Source organism: Pomacea canaliculata, linkage group LG14 (assembly GCF_003073045.1).
Source record: "Pomacea canaliculata isolate SZHN2017 linkage group LG14, ASM307304v1, whole genome shotgun sequence".
In the NCBI taxonomy this organism is placed as follows: Eukaryota; Metazoa; Mollusca; class Gastropoda; order Architaenioglossa; family Ampullariidae; genus Pomacea; species Pomacea canaliculata.
Genome location: NC_037603.1, coordinates 8,561,909 through 8,588,431, shown reverse-complemented (window position 1 = coordinate 8,588,431; position 26,523 = coordinate 8,561,909). Strand labels below are relative to the sequence as shown.

Here is a 26,523-nt window from a genome sequence, read left to right as displayed (position 1 = left end):
ACGACGCACCGTAGAAAACAATTTTGTCTTGGGGGGAAAGCAGGGTCTTTTGTGGATGCCAAGATCGGCTAAGTGCGGGTGTGTAGTAGGTGGAAAAAAAGAATTACACAACGCGAGGTAAATTAGGAAAAACACCCGACGAAGCAGAATTTTAGCAGAAAACTTTCCTTGGGAACTTCCGTCCTCTTCTTTGGAACACCAAAGAGGAAGGGACTGATGGGCGTTATGGGGGCTCAGTGTTAGCCTATCGGTCCGGCAACTCTCCTATAATTATATAGTCCACAGACACAGTAGCAAATGATGGCTCAATGACTTTCTATAGAAGTCCTCTCTTAGATAGTCTACAGGAGCTAACGTGAAGACGATGATTTTTACCTAGAAGTCGGTTTTTCTAACTAGTCCACAAGAGTCAGTGTTAAGGCATGCAAATGAGCTCAGGTACAGCATCTTCTCCACGCTATCCGCCTGCTAGAGAAAGAGAGAAAGTACAATAGTACTTGTATTGAGTTTCCCCGCGCTGTCTGCCTACCAGGGGAGAGCACTTACACGCAACGTGGAGAAGAGTTCGCTCCCTTGTAGTCTTTAAACATCGTCAAACATTTCACTCGAAGTTCACAGATGTTTCGCTCCACAAAGCTATGTCAGGAACAGTGATTTTGGCAGCAGAACTTTTTTTGCGTGAAAATGAATGCCCTTATCCATCAAGCTTTATTTGGCGTAACACAATTGGATGGGAGTTTAGTCTTTGTACAATGGGTCAGCGTAGATACTAGCAGAGGTTTGTCACTTCACTTGTCGACTGTAATGTTGCTTGTTTGTTTAATTATTACTATTAAATTTAGTATTAAGCTGGAAGAAACAGAGAAGAATATGAAAAAAGCTCATACGTAAAGTTAAATCTTAATTGTAACCTTTTGGCTTGTGATCGTAAAATCTGTTGGGTTTTTTTTTTGTTTCATTCTTTACAGCATGCGATATGGTCTTCCATTAAATTAGCCAGTTCGTCATGAGTCTTGAGAATTGTCAAAAAGAGAACGGAAAAATTAAGACGACCTTTCAGGATAATGGTTGTCAACATGTGCACCCAAACACGCCAAGGCATTGGGACGGCGGTCTCCCACTACCAGCATTATCTCCTACATTCGCAAGAGTCGTTATTTTCGCCATTGCGGTTGTCTGCTACGGCAACAGTTACGATGGAAACTTTGTATTTGACGATAGCGAAGCAATCGTTAATAATAAAGATGTACTTCCAGAAAGACCAGTTACTGACCTGCTTCTTCACGACTTCTGGGGCAACCAGCTTGTTAGTAAACAAAGCCACAAATCATATCGGCCCATAACAGTTTTGACATACAGGTAAGACACCGGTTTTGCAAAACAACAACTTTATGATGTATGTGGACATTCTGAATAATGTAAAGTTAGTAATATTTTATAAATGTTATGATGATGATGTTAATGAGTTGTATTTGTTAGCAAGTTATGATTAATTCATATTTATGTAGATACATATTCTCTAGATTATTTTGATGCCATAAAATACTTAAATTGTGATATGAAGGTTGTGAAATAAATTCTTTGTACAGGTGGAATGTTCAGCTCGCAGGTGGTGTTTTCCCCAAGGGTTTCCATATTGTCAACATCATCCTTCATGGACTTGTGTCAGTTTTGTTGTTTTCTGCATTTATATCAATTGTCAGCACCCATTCTTCAAACCATACATCAAAAGCAGCATTTCTGTCCTCACTGTTGTTTGCAGTCCATCCTATCCACACAGAGAGTGTAAGCATTGTTTGAACTACATAATAAAAAGAACACCTAGGGATGAAAGGGAGACCTTTTACATTATGCTTATAGCCCAGTAATTTTGGTGAGAAAAACTGTAGTTGGTGGATGTTATTCATATTATTTTTGTTATGAAAAGTTGTATTTATTATAGTTGTAGTCCAATAATTTGGGAAAATCTACAGTTGATGGATTCTATTTGTAATATTTTTGTGAACAGTTTATTCATTGATGTCTTATATTTTCTGACTCAGGTTGCTGGCTTAGTTGGCAGAGCTGACCTACTATGTGCCTTGTTTTTCCTCTTGTCTTTTATGGCATATGTCAAAACCTGCACCAATGGTAAGGGGGAAAGTCTTTGTTTTTAATTTCTTAGTCCCTAGTTAGAAATTGCTTTTGACCATATCTGGACATCACACTATTCCATGTTTATTATAATTTATCATAAATTTTAGTGTTCTTCCTCTGTTGATACACTATATGTTTGTTTTCTTAAGCACAAGAATTATATCAATCTGTTCTTTCACTTTGCTGTCTCACTGTATCATAAATCTGGAATCTTTCTGGAATGATTTTTTTTCTTTCCACAATGATGGGAAGAGGCTTGCTTTAGATAATGACAACTAATTAGCTATGTGACATTAACTTTCACCAAATATGCAAACTTTTTGAACAGTTATAAAAAAAAAATCATGAAAAGTAAACATGACGAGACAAACTAAAGTTGTAATTAAGGTTTCAAATCGGTAGAAATAAACTGTACCTACCTCATTCCATTGTGAAACAGCACTTTTTGTAAGCCCAAAGGAAACTAGTTATATCCGTTGCATTTCCAAATAGATGTGTGTGTATATATATGATATATATGTATGTTTGAACACATGGATACACAAAATATATAATCACTGATATGTTTAGTCAGTGGATTTTACTGGTCGAACACCAGGAAGAAATAAATAAGGACTTTCATGATGATGAAAAACAACTTTAGTAATGAAACAGACTCCATATGAAAAATGTCCTAGGTGTTGTGATGTGTGCCCTTGTGTTGCCATTTTTGTAAAGATTCAAATCTTCAGATGTAGCATCTTCGTGTTTCTGTGTAATTGTATTAAAAAATGGTTCACCCTTTTAAATGAGAAGATTTGGTCCATTTTTGTTTCTATAGTTATTTAGTGAATATGAATATGATGGATACACTTTTCTCCTAGAGTTGATTTTCTAGAAGCTAGCTAGTAATTCCTGATGTCTGCCAGCTGTTCCACAGCGAAATGGTAAAGACTGCTGCTCAGCAGTGTTTATGGTCATGTAACACTTGGATATTGCAAGTAGAGAATAGCAGCACACCTCTTACTTTTGTGCTTGTCAGCTTGTTGCTATACTTCTTATTGTCTGTATGGGATATAGCACACTTATTGCTAGGTGTATCTAACCATTTTGCACATTCGTTACAACTTTTTAATCTGGATAATGGACGTAGCACACTTCCTCTTTTTACCTCCTTCTATACATTATATAAGTTTGTATTAAACTTTGTAGTCTGACTATGTAATGTAGCTACATTTCTTAAATTTTGAATGTTAGGTGCAGCAGCTTTCCTATTGCAACAGTAATGGCTTTGCTGTTTATGTTCCAGACAACACTGGTAGACTGTGCTTCCCTGAGAAAGTGGACTGGTTGTGGATGATACTGAGTGTTGTATTTTGCTTCCTAGCAACATTCAGCAAGGAGCAGGGGATAACAGTACTTGTATGATTCCCAGCTTTTTTCTTTAGAGCTCCTCACTTAAACAGCATGCTTCTTAAGTAGTACCATAATAAACAGAATACAGTAATAAAAAACAGCAAAATAATACAGGTAATACAAAATCCAAAGTACTAGTGTTTACATGATTGGTTAAACAATAGCCTTTGATGAAGCATTGTAAGCAAGAATTATTTGGAACTGAAGTTTAAATAATTTTTAAAATAGCTGCTATATTCTGTTATACACTTTTATTTATTTTTAGAGCATTTGCCAGATTAAAAGCACGAACATTCTTTAACTATATGGGCTTAGAGCATCACCATTTGTTTTTTAATGTCCATTAGGAGTGTAGAGTTTCATCTGCCCTTATCCTGCTGTCTTGGGCAGTTTTTGTAACTTCTTTCCAGAGTAAATTTGCCTCCTGATGTTTCTGGCAGTTTATATAACCTCTTTGCACAGTAGATTTGCCTCTTACATGAAATCATACCTCATTGAGTTTTGGGGACATGGTTTTGTCCTAGGGATTCTTTTTAAATGTGACTAAACTTAGAGGTGAGAATGGTAATTTTCTGTTGTAGGGTGTCTCATGCGCTTATGATATCATATTTGTGTGCCAAATTCATCCTTTGAAACTGTTAAGTCCACAATCAGCATGTAAGTTGTCAAGGAAGGAGCAGCAGAATGGACATTCCAGGAATCAAAGGGTAAGAATAATATCACAATATTTCATCTTCAACAGTAACCATGACTGTCACTATTATTCACAAAATTATCATTGTTGCCCTCTTGTAAATAATACTAAAGCAATGCATCTTTTAACAATATTATTATTATCATCATCCCCATGGGTACAAACTCTCCTTTTGATGCTGTAGCCAAAAGAAAAGAGACTAATGCACATTGTCAAAAATCCTGACATGATGAGAATTACAATTGGTATCATGTGTCACTCGGCTCAAATCAGGAGCATGAATTTTTCAAAGAATCCTCTCCACACACTCACATACACAAATGACCTCTGATTCTTGCTGTTCCTGTCAATGTTCATTTGAGATGCTGATGTAACTGATCTTTTTCTCATATTATGTGCTGTCATGATGTCTAGTACATTTTGCACCTTTGACATGTTTTCTTACTCAATTCTGTGGTCAATTGAGACTTCAAATAGTCATGCTGATGTAACTCATCTTGTTCTGGGACTGTTCTTTCAGTTTGGGCATGGTTGTGGGGATGTGGGTTTTTTTTGTGCTCTATGCAAATCAATAGTTTGTCCAGTTCTAACCAAATTTGTGTCCTACTCCTTTCAGCAAGCAAACAATCTACCTGGCCCACAATTTAGTAATGTGTCAAGCACTTCGGTAGGAAAGTCTTGTGTCCTATTAAAAAAAAACAACTAATGTATACTTCTACGTCATATTTCTTACTTCACTACAATGTACAATGTGCCCTAACCTAAGCTGTGAGCGGTCCGGTGGCGCAACGGTTAGCGCCTGTCACCAATACAGTGAAGGTTGGCTGCCCAGAGTTCATTTCTCGTCTCGGGCACGCTGTTCTTTCTCTGCACGTGGCATCTGTTTACAGGGCTGACTGCCTTGCCGTGATATAGCCTTAGTTGCTGACACGGCGTAAAACACCATTCCCCACCCCCTAACCTAAGTTGTGGGTATGAAAGTCTTTTTTCTTATTTAAACGAAAACCAACAACAAAACAACAACTAGTGTGTTCTTCTACAGCATATTTCTTACTTTACCTAACACTCCAGTGCAAAGTGCCAGTTGTAACTGAGTTTTAAGCACTTTACTGCAACTCCCATCTTTTCAGCAATGCACAAACTATATGCATTAGTTGGAAATGAAGCTGAGGTCAGAGCTGTGTTCTCTATGGTTGCACTTTCATTCAGGCTGAAGTGTAAAGAGCAGGCAAATGGCTGCATGTCAGTTTATATACGGCAGCTTATAAACGTTGACTACAACATTTTATTACATTTTCTCGAAAACTGTTTTTCTGTATGCAATTTAAAGTTTGAGGCATTAGTAGGTGCAGCCAATAGAATCTAGGAGTGCAAAATACTTTTGTGTTCAATTTGGTCTTCAATGAGCATGGAGTCTTTACTCCATGACTTCGCTCTGTATATTTTTATGTTGTTGGTTTTTTTGTTTTTTAAATTCACTTTGGTCTTTAATATGCATGGACCCTTTACTCCTTGACTTCATTCTGTGTATTTTTTGGTTGTTTCTCTTATTTTATTTCAGGGATCATGCTTATATTCTTTTGTATCAAATCAACAGGGAAGCTCTCCATGGTTGCAGTCCCTGATTCAACGACAGTTTGTGCTCATCTTTTCAGCGGTAGCTTTTTTATTGTTGCGGTTAAAAGTCATGGGGCTTTCTCCTCCAACATTCCAAGTACATGACAACCCTCATTCATTTGCCAATGGCTCCCTTTACAGGGTTGGTATAGTTCTATATTCTTATTATTCATATCTTCAAGATGAAGCTTATTTTGGTGTTCTGCAGCGCCATTTAGAAAAAATTTTGATTTTCTTAGCATTTTACTAATTTACTAATTGTTTCAGTACTTTTTTCACTTTTATTGAAATTAATGCTGTTTGAAATTTCTTCTCACAAACTGGGCTGGTCGTCCTTTACATGACCTGCTATCGCCCATAATAGGCAAGAGTGGTGGGCCCTGTTAGCTGTAGCATCTAGTCATGTGCTCCCCCAATGACAGGTGTTGGTCAAGGGACAACTGATTGACTTCTCTTTGACCTTTGACATATTGTTTTGCAAATCTTTCGTGGTGACTTTATCAGAGAGCCTTAATGCTTGGCTGACAAATCTGCAGATGTGTGCTTTCTTGCATAAATATAAATCTTAAACATGCATATTGAAGGCAGATAAGTTAAAAAAAATTATTTGCTGAATGTGTTGGTAAATTTTGAAGAAGAAAAGTTAAGTCCTTCAAAGCATGGTTTAGTTCTTATTGGCTTTCACTGTTGTCATCATAAGAAAAAGTACACATTGTTTTTTAGTTGCTTTTCGTCCATTATTTTCTTAGAATAATTATTTGCTGAATATATCTTTCATAGACCTAATTTCTTGCATGCTACTATATGTGTGTAAGGGGAAAATCCAGTTTCTTCACCACCTCAAGGAAGCCACCATGAAAAGCCAAAGTGAAACAAAGAAAGGGGAGAGTAGTTATAACTAAACATTTTAAAGATACAGTGCTAGTTTGGGCCATTAAATGTTAAAGGAACACTCCAGTCCTCTAAAAAGCTGGGATAACATATAATCAGGTAACTCAGATAACTGAGAAGTCACTGTCAGTGAGTTAAAAATTGAAGCCTAAGAAGGGTTTTGGGTATATTTGTGCTATCCTTTAATTAGTGTGGGGAAACTTTAGCATAGGGTTGAGACTGGGACAATAAAGCGTTGGTGCTCGCTATGGTAAAAGGGGTAAAAATGTCACTTTGTATTCTGTGACTCAATAACCTTTCACAATTAGAAATCTACATGCTTTAAAATGAAATGCTTTGAGAGTGATGTCCCTTCAACTAACTGCCTGGAGACGTCCAGATATCTGTCATTTTATCTCATCCATGGATCAAAATCAATTGAAATTTTATTGCATGTCCAAGGAAGTCCAAGACATTTTTTTCTTTTGCTCACAATCACTACGCACATACAAACATAAAATAAGTATATATGCAACATAATGGGCAGACATACATACCTGTACACGACATTCAACATACATGTACACCTATACCTCACACATACACATGAACCTCCTAAAAAGGATGCCAGGTAATATGGTAGACCTACAAGTTCTTGCTTCTTTTATTTAGGATGGTGATGGCTGCTGGCGCAAAGTCCTTTGGCAGGCAGTTTTTGGTGCACGTGGCACTTTCTAGCGCCTGCATGAGGGCAGCAGCTGAAAGTTGGGATGGAGAGGGTGTGTTTGGTCCGAAATGATGTTATATGCCATCTTTCTGACTGCATGAAAGTAAAAGTCAGAAAGTGGCAGCTGTGGTATAACAGTAATTTTATTTGGTTGACTCTGGTCTTCCTTGCCTTGTCTTTCATGAGGAGGTGGCTGTACCAGGCAGCGATGTTAAATGTTAGAATGCTCTCAACGAGGGTCCTGTAAACAGTTTTCAGCATCCCAGAGATGATGTTGAAGCTGCAGTTTCCTCAAAAGGTGCAGTCTTTTTGCTGGGCCTTTTTGTACACCAGGTACTTAAAACTGGCAGCCCTCTTTACCTTCTGTCCTTTGATTTAAATTGGTGGAGAGAGATGGATACTGCCATCTCTTCCATCATGTATCCTCCCAAAGGCCATCTCCTCCGTTTTTTTCAATGTTCAGCTATAAGTGACCTTAGTATTGAAGTATTTTAGGATTCTTTATTTATGAGAATAATATTGGTCCCTAGTATATTTATCGCTTAACCTATGGAATAAATGCAGTTACCTGTAGGATAGTTCATGTTAAATTATTTTGATTCCCAGAAAGAGATTAACCCAGACGCTGTCAATAGAACCAACGAAAAGCCCTTAGACACATCTTTGTATTTTGTCGAACAAAAGAATGTGTGGGTACACAGTGTGTGCATGAATGTGACATCAGCTGGGAGAGTGTTTCAATGACAGTGCTTTGAGCCCACCTTTAATGGTGGGGAAAACCGCTATACAAATCAACTATATTATTATTATTAAATGGTATACCTCATAGTGTTGAAAACATGCACTTCTGCATGTAGGCTGTGATTATTCATTGCAACTATTTTATGGGTATTTATTTAATAATGTTTCATTTTTAAAATATGAGTGTTCTTAAACTATAAATTTTTTCTCATAATTTAGAAACTGACCAAGCTTCAAAGATTTCTGGTGACCTACAATATGACAGCACTTTAAGTCTTGTGTATTTTGCAGGCCTTGAACTACAACTACCTCTATGCAATCAACAGCTGGTTACTTCTGAATCCTTGGTGGCTGTGCTTTGATTGGTCTATGGGGTGTGTGCCAGTCATCACTTCACTTACTGACCCACGTCTTCTACCACTGGCCGCATTCCTGTTTGTGATGGGCTGTTTGTTCATATGTTGTTTTAAAACAGAGATGGATCACGAAGATAGGTATACAACTATTGTATGAAGTGTACGTAATGCTAATAAATTAAGCAAAGAAGTGATAGTAGTTGTTCTGCCATTGGCATTTTGCTGACTAGCCATATTTTTTTTTGTTTAGATGCATGTAAATCTTTGGAGACAAGTTTTGGATATAGTTGTCCACACGCATTTATTACATCATGGGAATGAAAATATCTTTCATTTTTGCATTAATTTTGTGGATGCCTGCTCTGCAGCAGTTATCCTTTTGCTGTCTGTTACAAATTAGCAATTAGTAAATGTCCCCAATAACTGATGTTTTCTGCAGCTTTGGCAAGGGGGTTTTCATTTTAGGAAAACTTGAAGAACTTGTAAGCTTCCCCATTTAGAGAAAATCTGTGCTACTCTTCTATGCTACCTTAAAAAGATGATTATGTAGGAAGATATTGGCAGACTGGAAAGAAAGACATGGTTGGTTGAGACATTAGCATTTACATTGTGGGGTTGCCAGGTAGATTTCAGTGCCAACTTTGTTTTATGAAGCACGAGTGAATATTACTAAGTTGCTGAATAAATATCATTAACCCACTCTTCTGTGTTGGGTTCAGGTAGGAAAAGTTAGGCAGTGAGTTGCTGACTAAATATCAACACCAGGTTTGTTCTTTACTGAAGATCATCCAAGAACCTTTAGTAACATTTTGAAAAGCTAAACTTCAATCCATATCTTTTTTCAGAATGTTTTTTTTTAAATGAGATATTGTAAATGTGGAAAGAATCTTTAGATCTGCAGCTATTTGAAATTGTAATTCTAAATATGAGGGACTGTTGCTGTTTGATGACACAGTTTGCCTTCTGTAAATGTTTTTAATTGCAGATGTCTTGTCCTTGGTCTCACTCTTCTGGTGCTGCCGTTTTTGCCAGCATCCAATATTTTTTTCCGTGTGGGTTTTGTCATTGCTGAGCGCAACCTGTACCTTCCCTCTGCTGGCTTTTGTCTCTTGGTGTCACTTGGGGCAGTTCGACTTTCACAGTTCAGGTCTCTAAAACTGGTATGCATTTAACTCTTTACAGTTTCTTTGAAATACTACTTGGCAGATAAGCTTTAGAGTTAATATAATACTTATTATCTTTGTGTGACAGCATTGACAATTTCCATCCTATACATAGTCACTTCAAAAATAGTGCTTGAGGGTGAAAGAGATACCCTTTTCCTCTCAAACAATCATCCATTTTTCTGATTTTAAGGGTAACAAAATTAGTTTAAGTAAGTTCTGGGAATATTTTGAGTTTAAAGGCCAGGTAAGCTAGTCCTAAAGAAAATAAAAACAAATGGCTATGAGAGAGGTAATGAGAATGTCAGTGTGTCATTTTGATGGTACAGTATTTCAAGAAATATTCAGTTGCATGATGTTATTTGAGTGCACTATATAGTATAAAAGATCAGTAAAGCTCTGTAAACAATGTCATTAATAAATAACCCATTATGTTATTTGAGTGGACTGTGTAGTATAAAGCTTCATTAAAGCTCTGTAAACACTTGTTTTAATTTAAATACTCAAATTTTACACATTTTTCAAAATGTTTTCCATATACCTATGCATGTTTTTATATATATATACACACTATCATAACACTTGATATTGCATTTTATGCTGCTACAAATGCTTGACATTATATTGTGAAACTATATTCTCTGTAAAGTGTGGGGCATGTTTGTCATTTCTTGTTGCTACTCCAGATACTAGCTGCAGCACTGTGTGCACTCCTGCTTACCTTTGTCTGCAGGTCTGTACAGGTAAGCTGCTGAACATACCCTACAAATGAATTCTCATCTTACTCAGAAGACCATAAAAATAAACTTTCATCTTACCCACATGAATATACAAATGAACTTTCTCCCTTTCCTTGATGCTGATGTTGAAGATTTTTTGTCAGTGTTTACCATAGCTTAGTAACTGAAATTATTTTCATAATGGACAGTCTTCTTCACAGCTTCTATTTTACATATTGACTGTAATAACATCTTTTCTTTTAAGAAATTGATGTTGCATTGTCAAACTTAAAATCAGATTCTCTTTATTGTTTAAGACTAAAGAATAATATTAATAATTCATTATAATATGTTAAAGATTTTAAAATGAGTTTTTGTGTGTATATATATGTGTGTGTGTGCATGCACACACTAGACAATTTTACTATGATTGGTGTTTACGTGTGGTAGTAGTAGTAATAAAATATTGTTATTGTTATTGTTAGTAGTAATAAGAAGAAATGTACATTTGTATTGGATTCTACCGCAGCGTAAGGTCATGCTGAGAATGCAAATCAGTTTACATAGCCCTAACCCTGTTCCATAATAGTAGTGCACTTCTCCAGTTGTCTTTATATCAATAGTGTTTATTGTAAGAGCTTAGGATAGCCCTGTTTCAAAATAGTAATGTACTTCTCCTGTTATCTTTGCATATGTGGTCTTTACTCTCTGTTTTGTCACATTGTTTAGCAACCATGTTTCTGCATCCATTATACTTACAGAGAAGTTACCAGTGGCGAGAAGAGCTGAGCCTATTCAAAGATGGAGAGAAAGTCTGCCCTTTGAATGGAAAGGTACTAGTGGTTCAAAGATTGCTTCAGCTTGTCTTTTGTCCATTTCAACTGCTATGATGCCACCATTTTGTATCTTTTGTCCATTGACGCTATCTTTTGTTGTCCTTGTTTTGCCAATCAGTACACTTTAATATTAGTACACTTTGATTACTATTAGTTTAGTGTCAGCACACTTAGAATACTATTGGTTGCAATTTTTCAGTAATCAATACACTTTGATTACTGTTGATACTCCATTTTTTTTTCTATTGTCTATTCTTATTTTATCACTTATGTTTTATAATGTACACACATTTTATATTGCCATCATTGCTGTATGATATCTTGTTCATTAAAGTATTTATAAATTAAATATCACACTGTGTGCCAGCCAGTGTTGTATATTTCAGTTCCATGACAATCAGTTTAATTAAAATTTTTTTTAAGTTTTCAAGCTTGCTATTAAAAAATTTGTTCCCAGGAAGAGCTTTTGCATGAGGTTAAAACTTCAAACATCTTATTTATTAACACCTCATTATAGGTGTAGAGCTAAGAGTTGCAAAAAGATATATGCTGGGTAAAGAGACTTTTCCATTATGATACACTGTGTAGTAGCAGGCATGTGTTAGCTTAACACAGTCCTGAGACAACTTGGGAAGCTTTTAATAAATGTTCATTAAGGTTTAAGAGTAAATGAAACTCTTTATTAAGAAATCATGACTCAAGCAAGGTTTGGCTGCTTGGTGGTTGGCTTTTGTAAACTCTTGCTTCGTATACATGTGTGTGTATATATATATAAAAAGTGGCTGATCTCATAGCTTGGTATGTAATAAATTGAGAGTTGTGTACTTTGTCACTTACAAATGCTGACAGTAACTTCTTTTATGTACAAAAGACTAGGAAATGCACATTCTTACTGCATAGGAAGGGTAGATATTGAGTTTCAGCAACCTAGAATAGAGAGTGTGTAAAGTGAAGAGCTGCTAGACTAGTATTATAAATTACTGCTCATGACTGTCAGGCATAAAGTGCATAACACCCACTTTCTAGTGTATACAAGTGAGTTACTTGAGAAGTAGTGGTCACTTGCTGCTCATGATTCTGTCAGACATAGACAAAGTGCATGACACACATGATCAATTGCATTTCAGTTATGTTCATTAAGTTTGTAATGATGTAATATATACATGTCATGGATGTAATATATACATCTTTATATGTGGGGGATGTCTTTCAGGTACACTACAATATTGCCAAGCTAGTTGGTGATATGGGAGAAACAGAGCTTGCTATAGAAAAGTACCAGCTGGCAATTAAGTGAGTAAAATCCTAGTAAGCAAATAGACCTTTAATTTTGCCTTTCTACTCCTGTATGCACTGATATATGTATCTAAACTTTCTTTATGTCAAAGTAATTTGTGCATTGAAGTCTTTGAATCTAGTTGTTAGATCAATAAATGCAGCAAGCTGTTTTGGACAACTCAGCTGAAGACAAGAGGGTTTAATGGAATCAATTATTAGGAAAGCACTAATGTGGCTAATGTTGTAAGGCTTAAAAACCCGGCCTGAATGGGCTGCGTTTTTTGCAGATATCAGTAGATATAGGTGAATTAAAACTAACCTGCAAATTTCAGCCTTCAAAGCACATCAATTAACAGTAACTAACAGTCCCAGCCTTCCAGTCCACCCCTAGCTTGATAATTTTCAATTCTCGGTTTGTCTTGTCTGGTGAGGGTCTGGCAATGTTTTCTTTGGCAGCACTGAAATTACTTCTCAACCATGGCAAAACATAGGGTTTACAGGCTGTTTTAGTTTGCTTTGGAGGCCCAGGGTTTCTCTTAACATCCCCAGACCATAGCAGAAGATCCTTAAAGCAGAAGACGGTGATGGTCATTGCTAGTAACAGACCGCTGGTGCACCCTACCACTCACAGTAGCCTGATGTACATGGCGGCCTTTGACCTTGCCTGCTAGAAAATTGGCAAAAAAGACTGCCCGCATTGGAGTCTAAAATCCAAAGAAACCGAAGGCATGATAATCCACTAACACACATTTTTAAAAAATCCACAATCAATATTGAAAGTAAAATTAGTTAAAATTCCAAATATTCTAACAAATGTGAAATGGTGACCAGCCTGGTCTGTGACAACAGCTCAACCTTACACACATATATATGTTTCACCTTTCTCAATCTCGCACACACACACACACAAATTCTCCTAAGTCACTGTCCTCCGTAACAGCTTTACAGATCGAAAGAATAAAACTATCATATGCTCAGTGCAATCACCCAGCTGAAGGAATGCATTTATGAGGCACAAGATATGCATCAGAATTCACATTATTTTTTAAGAAAAAAATCTTTACTGTGCATAATGCATATGCTTTGTAATGACCAGTTTATGATACAAATATGGGTATTAATTTTATTAAATGACATATTCAATGCTATGCTTAATGCAAGTAATGTATTTGAAGATAAAGCACAGTGCTGTACAAATGACACACAGCAGCAGCTTGACACTTCAGCTTATCATGTCTGTAGCGTTAAATCAATGTTGTGCTGACTTCCGTTATCTTTTGATCTGCAGACTAAATCCCCAGTATGACCAGGCCATGAATAACCTGGCAAACATTCTCAAAGACCAAGGAGATACCCTTGAGGCAGAGGAACTCCTCACCAAAGCTGTCTCTATAAAGTAGGACTGAACTGGAATTTCACGTCTTGTAGTGTTGTCTCCCTTTCTCCTGTTTCTAGTTCAAGGGCTGCGAGCATGCTTCTTCATGAGAGTGACCACACGCTGTATAATTTATTATTATTATATATACTCTTTTATAAATGATGCATTTATCATTATTATCATTAATTTCTTATTTGCACATCTATAGCCTTTAATAATAATAGATGCATGATTTAAAAAGACTATATATATAGATGTGTTTATAATAAATCTCTCTGGGCACCTTGTAATTGTAAATTATTTTCCCAGTATATAATAATATGCTTACAATTTGATTATGACTATCTACATTTCATTCAGTAACATAATACATACTGCAAACATTAGGACAAGTGCACTAGGATCTACAAAACTACTTGAGCATAGTTGTTGACATGGAGTGGTTAGGACAAGTGATGTTTAAGGATCAACCTTGTAGTACCCCACTCCATAGAAAAAAAAAATCGTCAGAGTGAGGAATGTTACATAAACCTTTCCTTAAAAGAAAACGTAAAGGGAAAGAATGAAAAAATCCACTGACCAAGTCCGACCCCCCTTCACAGCTGCATTTCCAGGTACACCAATCTCTCTCTCTCATCAGGCCTTGATACAGTGTGACATTACACTATTGGTATGGTGTGACATCTTTCTGTTGATACAGTGTGACAGCATATTTTTGCTTTTGATAAAAAAATAGTTTTTTTTTTTTTTTTAAATGGGCCTATGTATACATGTTGTAAAATTATTAAATAGGCTGTGTGTCTGCTTCCTGTGTGTGTGTAGCCATGAGTTTGCTGCTGCATGGATGAACCTGGGGATAGTACAGGCACAGCTGAGAAAGTTTGACTTAGCGGAGACAAGTTACCAGACTGCTCTTCAACACCGCCGCAAATATCCAGATTGCTACTACAACTTGGGAAACTTGGTGAGCTGAGATTAACATTCACATTCCTAAGTTTGTCACCTGCTGACACTCGTATGTGACATAGTTGATGAGGGAGATTTGTTCATGAGACATGAGTGGTTAGGTCATTTTGTTGTGTGACCATTACAGAGTAGACACATTTCATGATCAATTATCATGTAGAGTGCAGAACTGTATGTTTTGTGCATTTTTTTTAATATGCGTCTATCAGAGAGTGATATTTCTCACTCTAGTGTGAGGAGATTAAATAGACTTGTACAGAACTGGATACATTGCAGTTCTTGGAATTTGATGCATGGCAGACCTCTTAATGTCAACAAAACTAACCGACTAGAATGGGCTAAAAGTTAAATTTGTATTGCAGTTCTTGGAACAAGAGCGTCATCAGGAAGCACTAGATGCCTGGCATATGGCCACACGTCTCAAGCCACAGCATGTAAATGCCTGGTCAAATGCTATGATCCTCCTTGACAACCTGGGTATGTGTCCTCATGTGCCTAGTCAAATGTTATGATCATCTTTGACAACTGGGATGCATGTCCTTTTGTGTATGAGTCCTTGTTACTCTGTTGAGATAGTATTTAATGTAAGACAAATCATGCATTTTCACTGCATTTCATCTATGTACAGTGACCTTGTGTGCATTTGTTCTTTATTATTTGTTACTTTACAATATAGCTTTCTATCAGACAGAAAATTTCTGTGTGTTTGTGTTCTCAGGATGTTATGAGAAAACTTTCAAGATAATAATAATGAAATGCAAAATTTGTAAAACACATACTGACCTCCTAAGGAGCATGCTCTTAGCGCCTAAGAACAAGAACGTAGCATGGACAGCATACGAGGACAGGGAAGCAAACAAATAATGTGTGAAATGGCCAGAGAGCACCTGCCCAACTCTGCAGTGCTGGTAACTCTTTGTGTTTGTGTTCTCAGGACATTACGAGAAAACCATCAAGATGGGGGAAATGGCCAGAGAGCACCTGCCCAACTCTGCAGTTCTGTGGTTCCACATGGCCAATGCTTATGGCAAGATGGAAAGATGGCAGGACTCTGAGCGTTGCTTCTTGGCAGCCATACAACTGGAGCCGGCTGAAGAAAAGTATTATTTAAATCTAGGTAAGTTTACTTTCATTAGACTAGGCCAAACAAAAGTATTATTTGAGCTTTGGTGGGTTTATTTAATTATGTTAACAAATAATTGTTAACATGTCCTCCAAGCTTGTTAGGTTCTGTGGGCACACCCTACCTGCATTTGTGAGTAACAACTCGGGGAAGTTTTTCTACCTTTCTGTTTATTCCAGCCATCTTCTCCATGCATTCACATTTTGCACATTATACTAATCCTAAATATTACTAAGCCCAGTAGAACCAATTACCACAGACCGGTTGCACTTCTGTTGCTTATTATGAAAACACTCAAAAAAATTGTTAAGAGCAGATCATGGCTCAGGTAGATAAATATCTTGTACCTACTTCCAGTGTCCTAAGAGCTGGAGGGTGTGTGGACGATGCAAAGTTATTGATGCTAAAGCTTTGTGTAAACAAAAGAGTCTTGCTTCACATCTCCAACTATTCCACCAACTAAAATTGGCACTGTATGGTGGGGGTATGGGAGGGAAAAGTGCTTCCATCTAAAGGGGTTAGGGGAGGTGTGGAAGGAGGTTCATAGCTCTGTGATGCTGCAGGTGTGTTGTTTACCGTTGTTGATGTCCTCTTTTCCTTTTGTAATCTTAATTCTGGTGTTCAGGATTCCTGCCAAGTCCGTATTGATGGTGGACTTTACTGGTTGCATGATCCCATTATTCCTGACTTCTTTTTAGTTTTAGGTAATATATTACTCTGCCGTTAAAGGACATTCAGTTTTTATTACACTCCGACAGCACACGTTAAGGTGCTAAGTATGTCATCACATGATGTCGCGTTTCAGACATTTTTTGTGCCAGCCTCTTAGTGCATGGGACAAACCGTTAATAGAAAAGAAGCTGTCAGCAGACGTTTGACGTCAGATTCACAGGCCATTTTAATCCAGTTCGCGGGGGAAAGGTTGAGGCCTTCTTTCACTGACTGTAGCAATGCCTAATGTCATGCCCATGCACCGTCATGCGTCATCTGCTTTGCCGTGTTTGCTGCTTGTTCTAGCATTAGGGGTTTTCTGTTCATTGCCCCTCTCAACCTTGGTGGTAGCCAAAGTAACCACCAGGGTCTTTGTGAGACTTGAGTTGGTTTCCGGTGCTGTTGGTGTAAGTGGGTTACTGCCGGACTTTCATAAGCCGCATGGCCCTCTTGTCTTCTTATCTTGCAATTTTCTTTTGATCTTTTTGTTGATCTGGACCTGGTTGTTGTCATTGCTGTTCTTCCACATCTTCACCTTTTCCATCGGCTTCTTCTTCACCTCTTTACGCCCTTGTGTGTGCGGAGTCACGATTTTTCTGCGTTTCATCCAGCCCTTTGTTTCTCCATTTTTTTGCCTTTATCCTCCTGTCCTGCATGTGGTCAGCGAGGCAGCTGGGTCTGTATGTGCGCTGGCCGGACAGTGGAGTGGTGGTCAGCGCAAGAACGCTACTTATCTTTTTTTCTTCTGTGTTTTCTTGCTTATGTGTTTATGTATTTTCACATTTAAAAAAAAATCTACGTGTGATTAAATTGTTATTTGTAGTGTTCGTTTTGTCTTTGTTCTGGACTACGTACATTATTAGAAAGATAGGTACGTCGTGTCCCACCTCTGGATGAGCGAGTGGGTGTGTTCGTGCCAGCTTTGTCAGTGGTTGCGAGAGGCATCCGACGACGCTGTGGGTGATCCGCGACATGTGAGGTGCTAAATCTGTTACCACAGTGCATATAGGAGGGTCTTAATAGCTAATGTTTTCATTCTGTTTTGGCATGGCAGGACATATTTGCTTTGAAGAAAATTACAAGTTTTATTAGTTTGGTCATCTCACTGTTCTAACAGTCTCCTGGTTTCTTTATCTTTACCTCTGTATTTCACTTACCCTTTTATTTTTATTGCTGGCTTTATAGCTGCTCTTCTCTACAACTGACTCAGGATCCTGGACTTAGCCAAATTTTTGTTAATGGGCATCACTCACACACTTCTCACTTGTACTGGCTACCTTCAAGGCTTTTGCTTGTCATTATTCTAGATATTAACAGTTGTAGAAACATGCTGGATAGGAGCGTTCAGAAATTGTCTGATGACTCTTCTCTTGCTTGGTAATGTGCATGATCATGATGGCACATTTTCTGCTTTAGCTGGTGTTACACACATTTTTTTAACATAAATGTCTCAGAGATAAAGGAAAGGATCTTTGACTTCAGTATACACAAATGTCTTCTTCTTCTTCTTTCCTATACGCCCCCAGTGGAGCATAGGGCCGCAACCACACGCCGCCATCGGACCCGGTCCTGGGCGAGCCCTTTCCAGTTGGCACCATGTCATGCCAGCTGTCTCTGCCTCTCTGTGGACTGATCTCCTCCACGTCTGTCTGGGTCTCCCAACCTTGCGCCTCCCCTGTGGGTTCCAGCCCAGAGCTTGTCGCGTTAAATTGTCGGCTGGCTTTCGTAGAGTGTGGCCAATCCAGCCCCACTTCCACTTCTGGATGTCATGGCTAGCAGGGTTTTGGTTGGCTCTCTCCCACAGATCCACATTGGAGATCTTCTCAGGCCATCGGATGTTAAAGATGCGGCGCAGACATTTGTTGATGAATGTCTGTATCTTGTTGGTGATGGCATTTGTCACCCGCCATGTCTCAGACCCATACAGAAGGACTGACTTTACATTGGTATTATAGATGCGGATCTTGGTGTGTAGAGACAAAGCCTTGGAGTTCCAGATAGGTCTTAGGGTGTGGAATGCAAGCCTGGCTTTGTTTATTCGGCTCCTGACATCGTCATCAGTACCCCCGTCTTTGCTGCTGACTATGCTGCCAAGGTAGGTGAAACGGTCAGACTCTGTAATACATTCTCCATGTAGTTGGAGTGGAGCTTCTTGCTTTGTGTTGACCTGCATTACCTCCGTCACATACACAAATGTGGTTCACAAAATTCATCTCCTGGTTCTACAACCTCATGGTCTAGTCTCCTTTGTTGTTGCAAGATCATTGAAGCTAAGACTCTCATTTGTGATCCCTAGGACACCCCACTGATGCCATTCCATTTATATAAAATTAATTATCATTGCAACTAATTTATTCCAGATGCCATGCACTTGATTAGCTCTGCTGCTTTCAGTGATTGTCTGCCTAAGGTGATTAGTGTCCCAACTGTTGTTCTTACACATGCATGTGTAGGGTTAGAAGTTATTACTGACCAAATCTGTATACTTCTAGCACATGAGTGACTAGTTTTTTTTGCAGTTGCCCTTTCAATTAATAAAATTGAAATGTAACCATGTGTTTAAGGGAACATCTTGCTGTTAGACTAACTGAGGATCTTTATGATTCTCTCCTTTCACCTCGTTTCAAATCATTCCGAATATGACCTTGACATACAAAATCAGTAAGGTATGCATGACATTCATCTATTTTCAATATTTGTAAAATATTTCAAAAAACATAATTAACAGCAAACTTCGAGTGAAAGGGGAACAACTGGAAAACTAAGTAAAGTTCAAACTTTTCAGAAATTATTTGTTTCATTTTTCTTACAATGTCATATGCTCAATGGTTAATATTCAGTGACCATATTGGCATTAACAGCACATTGTCAATGCTTTCAGGCCCCTTTTAAGCTATGTTCATTGCAACCAAAAAGATAATATAATGCCTTTGACTGATTGCAGTAGCTGTAAGAACCATTTGACCAGTCTCATTTGTGCATTTTTCATGTAGGTGTATTGTACCACAGATGGGGGAAACTGGAAAAAGCAGAGAAGGCCTACATGAAGACCCTTCAGCTGGATTCGAAAAACAGCAATGCTAAAGAATACCTGCAAATGCTGGATAGAAAGCGCAAAGGGGCATTATGACATCCATTCTTTCATTCAGGTGTTCTTGTGTTGGTCAAAGTGTGTGCTGTATTTTCATACAGATTGTCTTTTATATTGTTCCTACAAATTGTTGTAAATTGTTCATGCAGATTGTGCTCCAAAGTGTTCAGGGATTAGAGAAAAGGATATAGAGAAAACACAACTTAAACCAGGTTGCAGAGACTGGTACATAGGCTGGTGGCTAAAGATTCACAGTTGGTGATCCTTGAAAATGCATAATTACTGGTTCTTGCATATGTCCAGGTGAAAGTACTTTATCCAACCATCAAAGGCAGCTGAAGATGCTTTACGTAAAAGACACAAGTAGACGAAGATATTTACAGCACATCTTTTCACAACCATGTGCTGTACGTAAAAATCTTGTGCCCCTCTCCTGCATGGATTCATATAAAAACAAGTAACAAGCAACACATAACAGCACTAAGATATGAACCTTGTGGATTGTTCAACGATGAGGAAAAAAACAAGTATCACAGCTGACAAATTTAATGTAGAGAAATTTGTGAAAGGCCATTTGGTGAACATTTTGGCTAATGGACATTGTTCATTTCCTGGCATTTGTGTGTCGAGACTGCATAGTTTAGCTTTCCAACAGTGGCAGCACAGTAGGTACTTTCTTTACTTTTTCAGTGTTTATGATATCTTAAAATGTTCGTGTAAACTTGTTGATGGTGTGCAGCTTCATTAGACAAGCTAGCGATCACATAACCAGCTCAGTAGATAAGCTTGTGACCATCACAATGGCTTCGGTAGAGACTAGTGATCACAATATCATCACCTCTATGTCCCTTAGCCCTAAGTGGATGTGGACACATCATAGTAATCTCAACACCTACTCTTTATCATCTTTGACATTTCTGTCATATTCTGGTGTCTGCTGAATGATGGACCATTCCACTTTTCATTGTTGTCAGCATTGTGCATTATTTTGTCTGCCTCTCTATATCTAACTCTATATAATTCAGGGAGGTTTTGAAAAGTTCCCATTCCACTTTATTTTGCATATTTTCCTTCTGGTTTGGTCCAGTTATTTGTTTCCAAAAATCTTTGTTGAATAGCATCATTATATTGTGTATACTAAAACTAAGAGAAAGCTAAGTTTTTACCATGCACACTCTCATGACCATTTGCAGGAAGCTGTTGAACAGTGTAGGGAAGTAGACCGCTTTTTCATGGTCTAATGATTAGCCCTCAGCAGTGTAGGGAAGTAGTTTTTTCATGAAAGTGTGTCATGGATTATTTCAAGGTTTTCCTTGTTGCAATAACTGCAATATTTGTCATTTCTGTTCTAACATCAAGCAATACAGTAGTCCAAGCATGGTATCAGCATGATAAAGGTAGTCTTTATGCTGTTTTTTTCTGTGCCTGCATGGTTTTTTTTTGTGTGTGTTACTGAGAAAATCTTGCTGATTTCTTACATAATCAAAGATGGCAGCATTCAAATGTTAATGCTTTATTCAAAGAAAAGTAAAAGTGTTAGTGAAGTAATGCAAAGTGATGTAATAAGATATATAATGTAGCACAGAGACGTTTGTGATGCTCAATATGAAAGTGAAAACTTTTTGAGCCTGAAGGGCAGGTGTGGAGAACATTTTTTCTGATAAAGGCCATTTGAATATTTATAACATCACAGGCCATACACAATTATCAACTTAAAATTTATCCCCCTATATTTGATAAACATTTAGTTTTGTCACGGTGTATTAACACTTTTGCAAGATGTACACTCCCTGCCTGCCAGGCACTGACTACACTGTACAGGCAGACCAGAAGCATATGTTGTCTGCCCCATCATGCGCTGGTATGTGTCCTGTTTATTATTCCTTGCTTGCCCATTGCAATCTGTCACTATTATGACTCAATATTGCTTATGAGGAAAAAAAAAAGTCATTGAATTTCGAGTCCCACCCTCAGTTGTTTTGTGACTGGGTCGCATAATCCCAACTCCTGCTATAGAGTAGGGTGATGACCTGTAAAATGCAAGATTCTGAAGACTCAATGAGGGCCATGGGTGGTGGAAGATATTTAAGCGCATGAAGTCAACAGAAATTGTGTTTATGAGCAGGGTTTTATGAAGTCAACATAAAGTTTGTTTTCTAGTAACTCAGTAAAACACAGGCCTAGTAATTTGTGTTGATTAATTGACCAAATCATGGATAATTTACTCTATGCATCTCACAGACCATATGAAAATGCCAAACTATTGGCTGTGATGTATTGCTGGAATTCACCAGAAATGAGCTATCAGGCCATTTAGGACTATTCCCGATACTCTCCCTTTGACCGTACCTGCACATTATAGATATTCATTTTCTATCTTTAGGAATAAGCTGAATAGATTCTCTACTGTATTAAAATCAGTTGAAAATTTTTAGACAGTTACAGAGGACAACATCCAGGCAAGTACAGTAGATAGGGGGACTCTGTTTTACAACAAAATAATTATTGTTTTTATAAGTTGAGGATTTTTTTTTTTTTTTTTTTGAGTGATGTTGCAAAGCATGTTCTTTATAAGTCGATGGTCTTGGTCTTTATATATATATCTTCCTTTGTATATTTACTATAAAAATTGAATTCTATCCTCAAATGGTTTTGTTAATGTCTAGTTTATATCTAGTTTTTTGAAAGCCTTTGTATATTTACTGTTTAAATTGAATTCGTTGTCTCAAATGTTTCAGTAAATGTTGTCTGGTTGATAGTTTAGATCTACCGAGGCTGTGTCCAAGTTTTTGTTTTTTCCGCATGGTCTGTTTCAATACCCCATGAACATTAAAAATCTTTAAAATTAAGGTAACCAGAGGTTATGAGGTGACTTTATAAACAGACAAGTTTCACTGCAGCAAAAATGTTAGTGTCAGCCATAAAGATATGTTAATTTAGTAGTAGTGTATATTTCAGGAACCAGGTAGGCTGTACATGTCATGTACATTATTTGTACCTGTTTCAAAGACAGTAGTCTCTTCTGACAATGATCTCATGCTACATATCATATAAAATCTGTTGGTTGCTTGGTAGTATAGTGTAAATAGGATCTATTTTCATACTTCTATTTTGTAGAAATATTTTGGGGGCCAGTGTCTGTGTCATGCTGAGTGTAGAAAGTGTTGTATATCTACAATAGAGCATATCAATTTTTCCCTTTATATCAAAAGTGTTTTAGTGCACAGGTTTATAATTCTTGTTTTCTTTAAATATATATTTGTAGTTAGTAAATTAAAAAAATCTGATCTCAATTTTGTTTAGAAAATTTTTGTAGATGAAGACGAGTGGTAATTTGAGAACAGTAAGCATAAAATCAGCCTATATCTTCATCACCACCATCACATCTGTCACCAACCAAGTCCACCTCTGCTTATGGAGCTGCCTGCATCCAGCCTCCCATGCAAAGCCATTTGTAAAGTGTTACGATTTATTAACATGACTGAAAAATGTCAAGACAACAAAGAATCTTGCCTTGCATTGGTTTAGCTAAAGACCACACCACCCAAAGTCAACCCTAACCCTTACATTGGTTTAACTAAAGAACACAACACCCAAAGTCAAAAATCAAGAGGATAAAAATACCCAATTAATTTTTTAAACAACTTAAAAAAAATGTTCTGTGGACTCAAGATCCAGTTTTCTTGAAGTCAAAGACCTAGGATTTGTGTATGTGTGACATTACAGGGAACAGATAATCGATGTTTGGGAAAGATTAGGATTCGTTTTTCATAGTGGTGGTGGTCAGGTTAAGGATTTAAGGGAAGAGGGGAGTGTTAAGTTCATAAACTGGGAAGGTACAAGTGTTTTGGCTGTGATTTTGTTAGAAGAGGGAAGGTTAGAAGATGTCACAAAAATTTCGTTTGGGAACCAATGAGCCTGGATAAACCAACAACTCTCCTTGGTTGTCATGTAGTTAGCCATGTGCACATGTACAGTTCCTCAGGTTCCTACAGCGACATGAATTGTTCATGTGAAGAAAGGGCATATTTATGAGAATGGAAGATAAGTGAAGATTTAACCATCAAAAAGTCAACTGCTAGGTCTCAGACACATCACATACATCTATGACAAGGACACAGAAACTGTTCAAACCAAATTCAATTTTTTTTAAAGCACTTTGGTCCTTGCCAAACAAAATAACTGTCAACTATTTTAACCCTCTTCATTTCTGACAATCAAATGATGAGTAAGTTGGATCTTTTTCACTTTCAAAAAGAATCATCTGTTTTGATAGAACACTGTCCCATGTGTGTGTTGTAGATACACAGCTCGTGATCTCTATTATGAATTTTTTTGACCAATGTGCCTCTTCTTTGAGTAAGCAAGACAAACATTTTCTATCCACAAACTGTCTATAAGCAGTGAAAGTTGTACAACAATATACACAAATTTTCACACATTTCAACATGTACATTTACTCTTTCCCTCTCATTTGTTCCACCTCCCACTCAACCCAAAAAAAGAGAATAAGGGACAAAGCCAGTAGTTTGCATGGACTTGTACAATGTCTTCCAAACCTTTCTCTACTAGATACTTATGGTGAATAAGGGAGCAGGTGTAATCTGATCAGGAAGCAGTAGCGTTAAGTACGTAAGGTGAGGTGGAACAGGCAGTCCAAACTCGTATCACACTTTCACAGCAACTAAACAGAACTGAAAACATACAGTTCAATGCCCTGGTCATGCTGATGTTAATAGTAAAAAATACTAGTACACTCAACAATTTTACATTTCACAACATTTTTGATCATAAAGTTGTATATATTGAACAAGATCTGAACTTAGGGTTTTTGTTTGCTTTTTTTAACATTATTGAGTCAAACTGAAAATGCTTTGCATCTGCCAAATGCAGACAAATTTCTTCATAAAAAGGCACAACATTTAAAAAAAAAAAATAGTGCAAAAATAAACTGTTAACAAATGCAACATGTTTCCCAAAGTGTACAATCTGTTATCATACACATTCTTTGTGCATGAATCATTGTAAAAATAAACATATTTACAAAATTATTGGCTAATGGGAAAAGACCACATTTAAACAGGATCCAATGTACATGAAAATCAAGTATCTACTAGGTAGACAAAAATCCCTGATTATTTCATATTTGAAAACCAAGTATCAAATTCAACAATTAAAAAAATAATGCAAGTGAAAAAGAAAAAAAATTGGCAAAGAAAGTGAGAATCTTGCACACAGTTGTGAAGAACTACAGTTTGAATTCCCCCTCACCCCTTTAATGATTTCTCTGCATTAACGCATAAAATTCTATCCAGGGTAATTTTTGCTTCAAGCTCTATCTCCTTCACTCCATTCCCCTATTTAAAAAAAAAAGCACAACTTGTATGGTTTGGGGAAAAAAAATTCACTTCAGCAAAATGACAATGGAAGCTTGAAGAGATGGTAGCTAGAGTCAGAAAGAGGTTAGTTTATATCAGTGGTTATCAACCTTTTACTTGTGACGCCCCCCTGACGAACAAAGGTACGTCCGCGCGCCCCCCTTAGCCAGCAATGTAAGCTAATTTCACTAATACCGGTATATGAAACTTTTAAAAAATGACCACCTTCGCGCCCCCCTTGTAAGCACATCGCGCCCCTTCAGGGGGGCACGCCCCACAGGTTGAGAACTGCTGGTTTATATCATCACACAGTTTCATTTCTACATACACATCATGCATAATAACATATACGTGCTTGAAGAGATTGTAGAGTCAGAAAGGTTAGCTTACATCATCACACACTTTCATTTCTAGACATGTATCATGCAAAGCAGTATATATGTGCAGGAAAAATAAGATGCCGGCATTTGTTATAGATTTTTTGACATTTCTGAAGTTTGGGAAATTTGAAATTGTTAAAGATGTTATGAAAAAAAGTGAAGTTAAAGAGTTAAGCAAGAGACTTATTTGTCCTGTCATGAGGACACTTGTGAAGAAGTCAGTCTTCTTCACAAAAGTATACATACTGCAATTTGAAAATATTGGGTCTCATATTACTGGACATATTATTTGTTGGGACCAGCAAATCCAAACTTAAATGGCATTCTAGCGTATACTCTTAAGGAAGTTTTTGTTATTACTGACCAATATTATCGCTTATCAATAGTCTTGCAGCATATGCCATACATGAGAATTCTATAGTTTCTATAAAATACATCATATTCTCCCCATCACTAAAATGTCACTGATGAAATCTTAAAATGAAAATGACAGCCAACATCGTTGTTACATTTATCAAAATTTTTGCTTCCTATAGTGAAGCACACTAACAGGATTTTCTAGTCAATGTCACTTATGTGGATCATCAATGTTTGCTTTTAGTTGAAACACAAACACCTGCGTCAGGGTTTTTAAGGTTCTATGTATCCCACTGGTGCAACAACAAAATCATTGAGGTTGGCCTGATTGACAAGTGCATGCTATACAACCTTGAAGAAGCCAAGCATCAGACTTTCTAAAGTTTGTGTTGCAGACATTGCATGCAGTGTCATCTTCTTGCATTGTTTTAATGGATGTGTTGCAAGCTTTGCCAAGATACAATATTATACCATTTTAGATCTATAAAAAGACATGTTTGTCTATGTAAATATGAACTGATGTGTAATAACACATTCATGAATATAGATGACCTAAAAAAAATTAAATAAAATAGGATACTGAAAATTGTTTTAACCATCAAATTTA

The 26,523-nt window shown here is 37.2% G+C and overlaps 1 protein-coding gene across 4 annotated transcripts; it reads left to right on the top strand.

Moving 5' to 3' along the window:
* The first annotated feature begins 535 nt into the window (after nucleotides 1-535).
* Nucleotides 536-23,094, top strand: LOC112555250 (transmembrane and TPR repeat-containing protein 4-like). 4 transcript variants are annotated; one of them, XM_025223562.1, is made up of 18 exons: nucleotides 616-778; nucleotides 969-1,359; nucleotides 1,590-1,785; nucleotides 2,043-2,130; nucleotides 3,425-3,537; nucleotides 4,113-4,238; nucleotides 5,823-5,984; nucleotides 8,472-8,674; nucleotides 9,522-9,696; nucleotides 10,386-10,442; nucleotides 11,180-11,251; nucleotides 12,468-12,547; nucleotides 13,821-13,928; nucleotides 14,733-14,874; nucleotides 15,239-15,353; nucleotides 15,811-15,993; nucleotides 19,704-19,859; nucleotides 20,105-23,094. In XM_025223562.1, the coding sequence occupies exons 2-17, from the start codon at nucleotides 1,007-1,009 to the stop codon at nucleotides 19,838-19,840; spliced, it is 2,310 nt and encodes a 769-aa protein (XP_025079347.1). In that variant the 5' UTR covers nucleotides 616-778; nucleotides 969-1,006; the 3' UTR covers nucleotides 19,841-19,859; nucleotides 20,105-23,094. The 4 variants fall into 4 exon arrangements, with proteins under 4 accessions (XP_025079349.1, XP_025079347.1, XP_025079345.1 ...); XM_025223564.1 differs by having other exon boundaries at nucleotides 536-778; nucleotides 1,257-1,359; nucleotides 19,704-23,094; XM_025223560.1 differs by having other exon boundaries at nucleotides 19,704-23,094.
* Nucleotides 23,095-26,523: the final 3,429 nt, after the last annotated feature.

Bases quoted from the DNA above. Each gene is read 5' to 3' on its own strand.
- LOC112555250 (XM_025223562.1), top strand. From the start codon at position 1,007: ATGAGTCTTGAGAATTGTCAAAAAGAGAACGGAAAAATTAAGACGACC. The intron at 2,131-3,424 runs GTAAGGGGGAAA...TTTATGTTCCAG, and splicing joins TGTCAAAACCTGCACCAATG to ACAACACTGGTAGACTGTGC. The intron at 15,354-15,810 runs GTATGTGTCCTC...TTGTGTTCTCAG, and splicing joins GATCCTCCTTGACAACCTGG to GACATTACGAGAAAACCATC.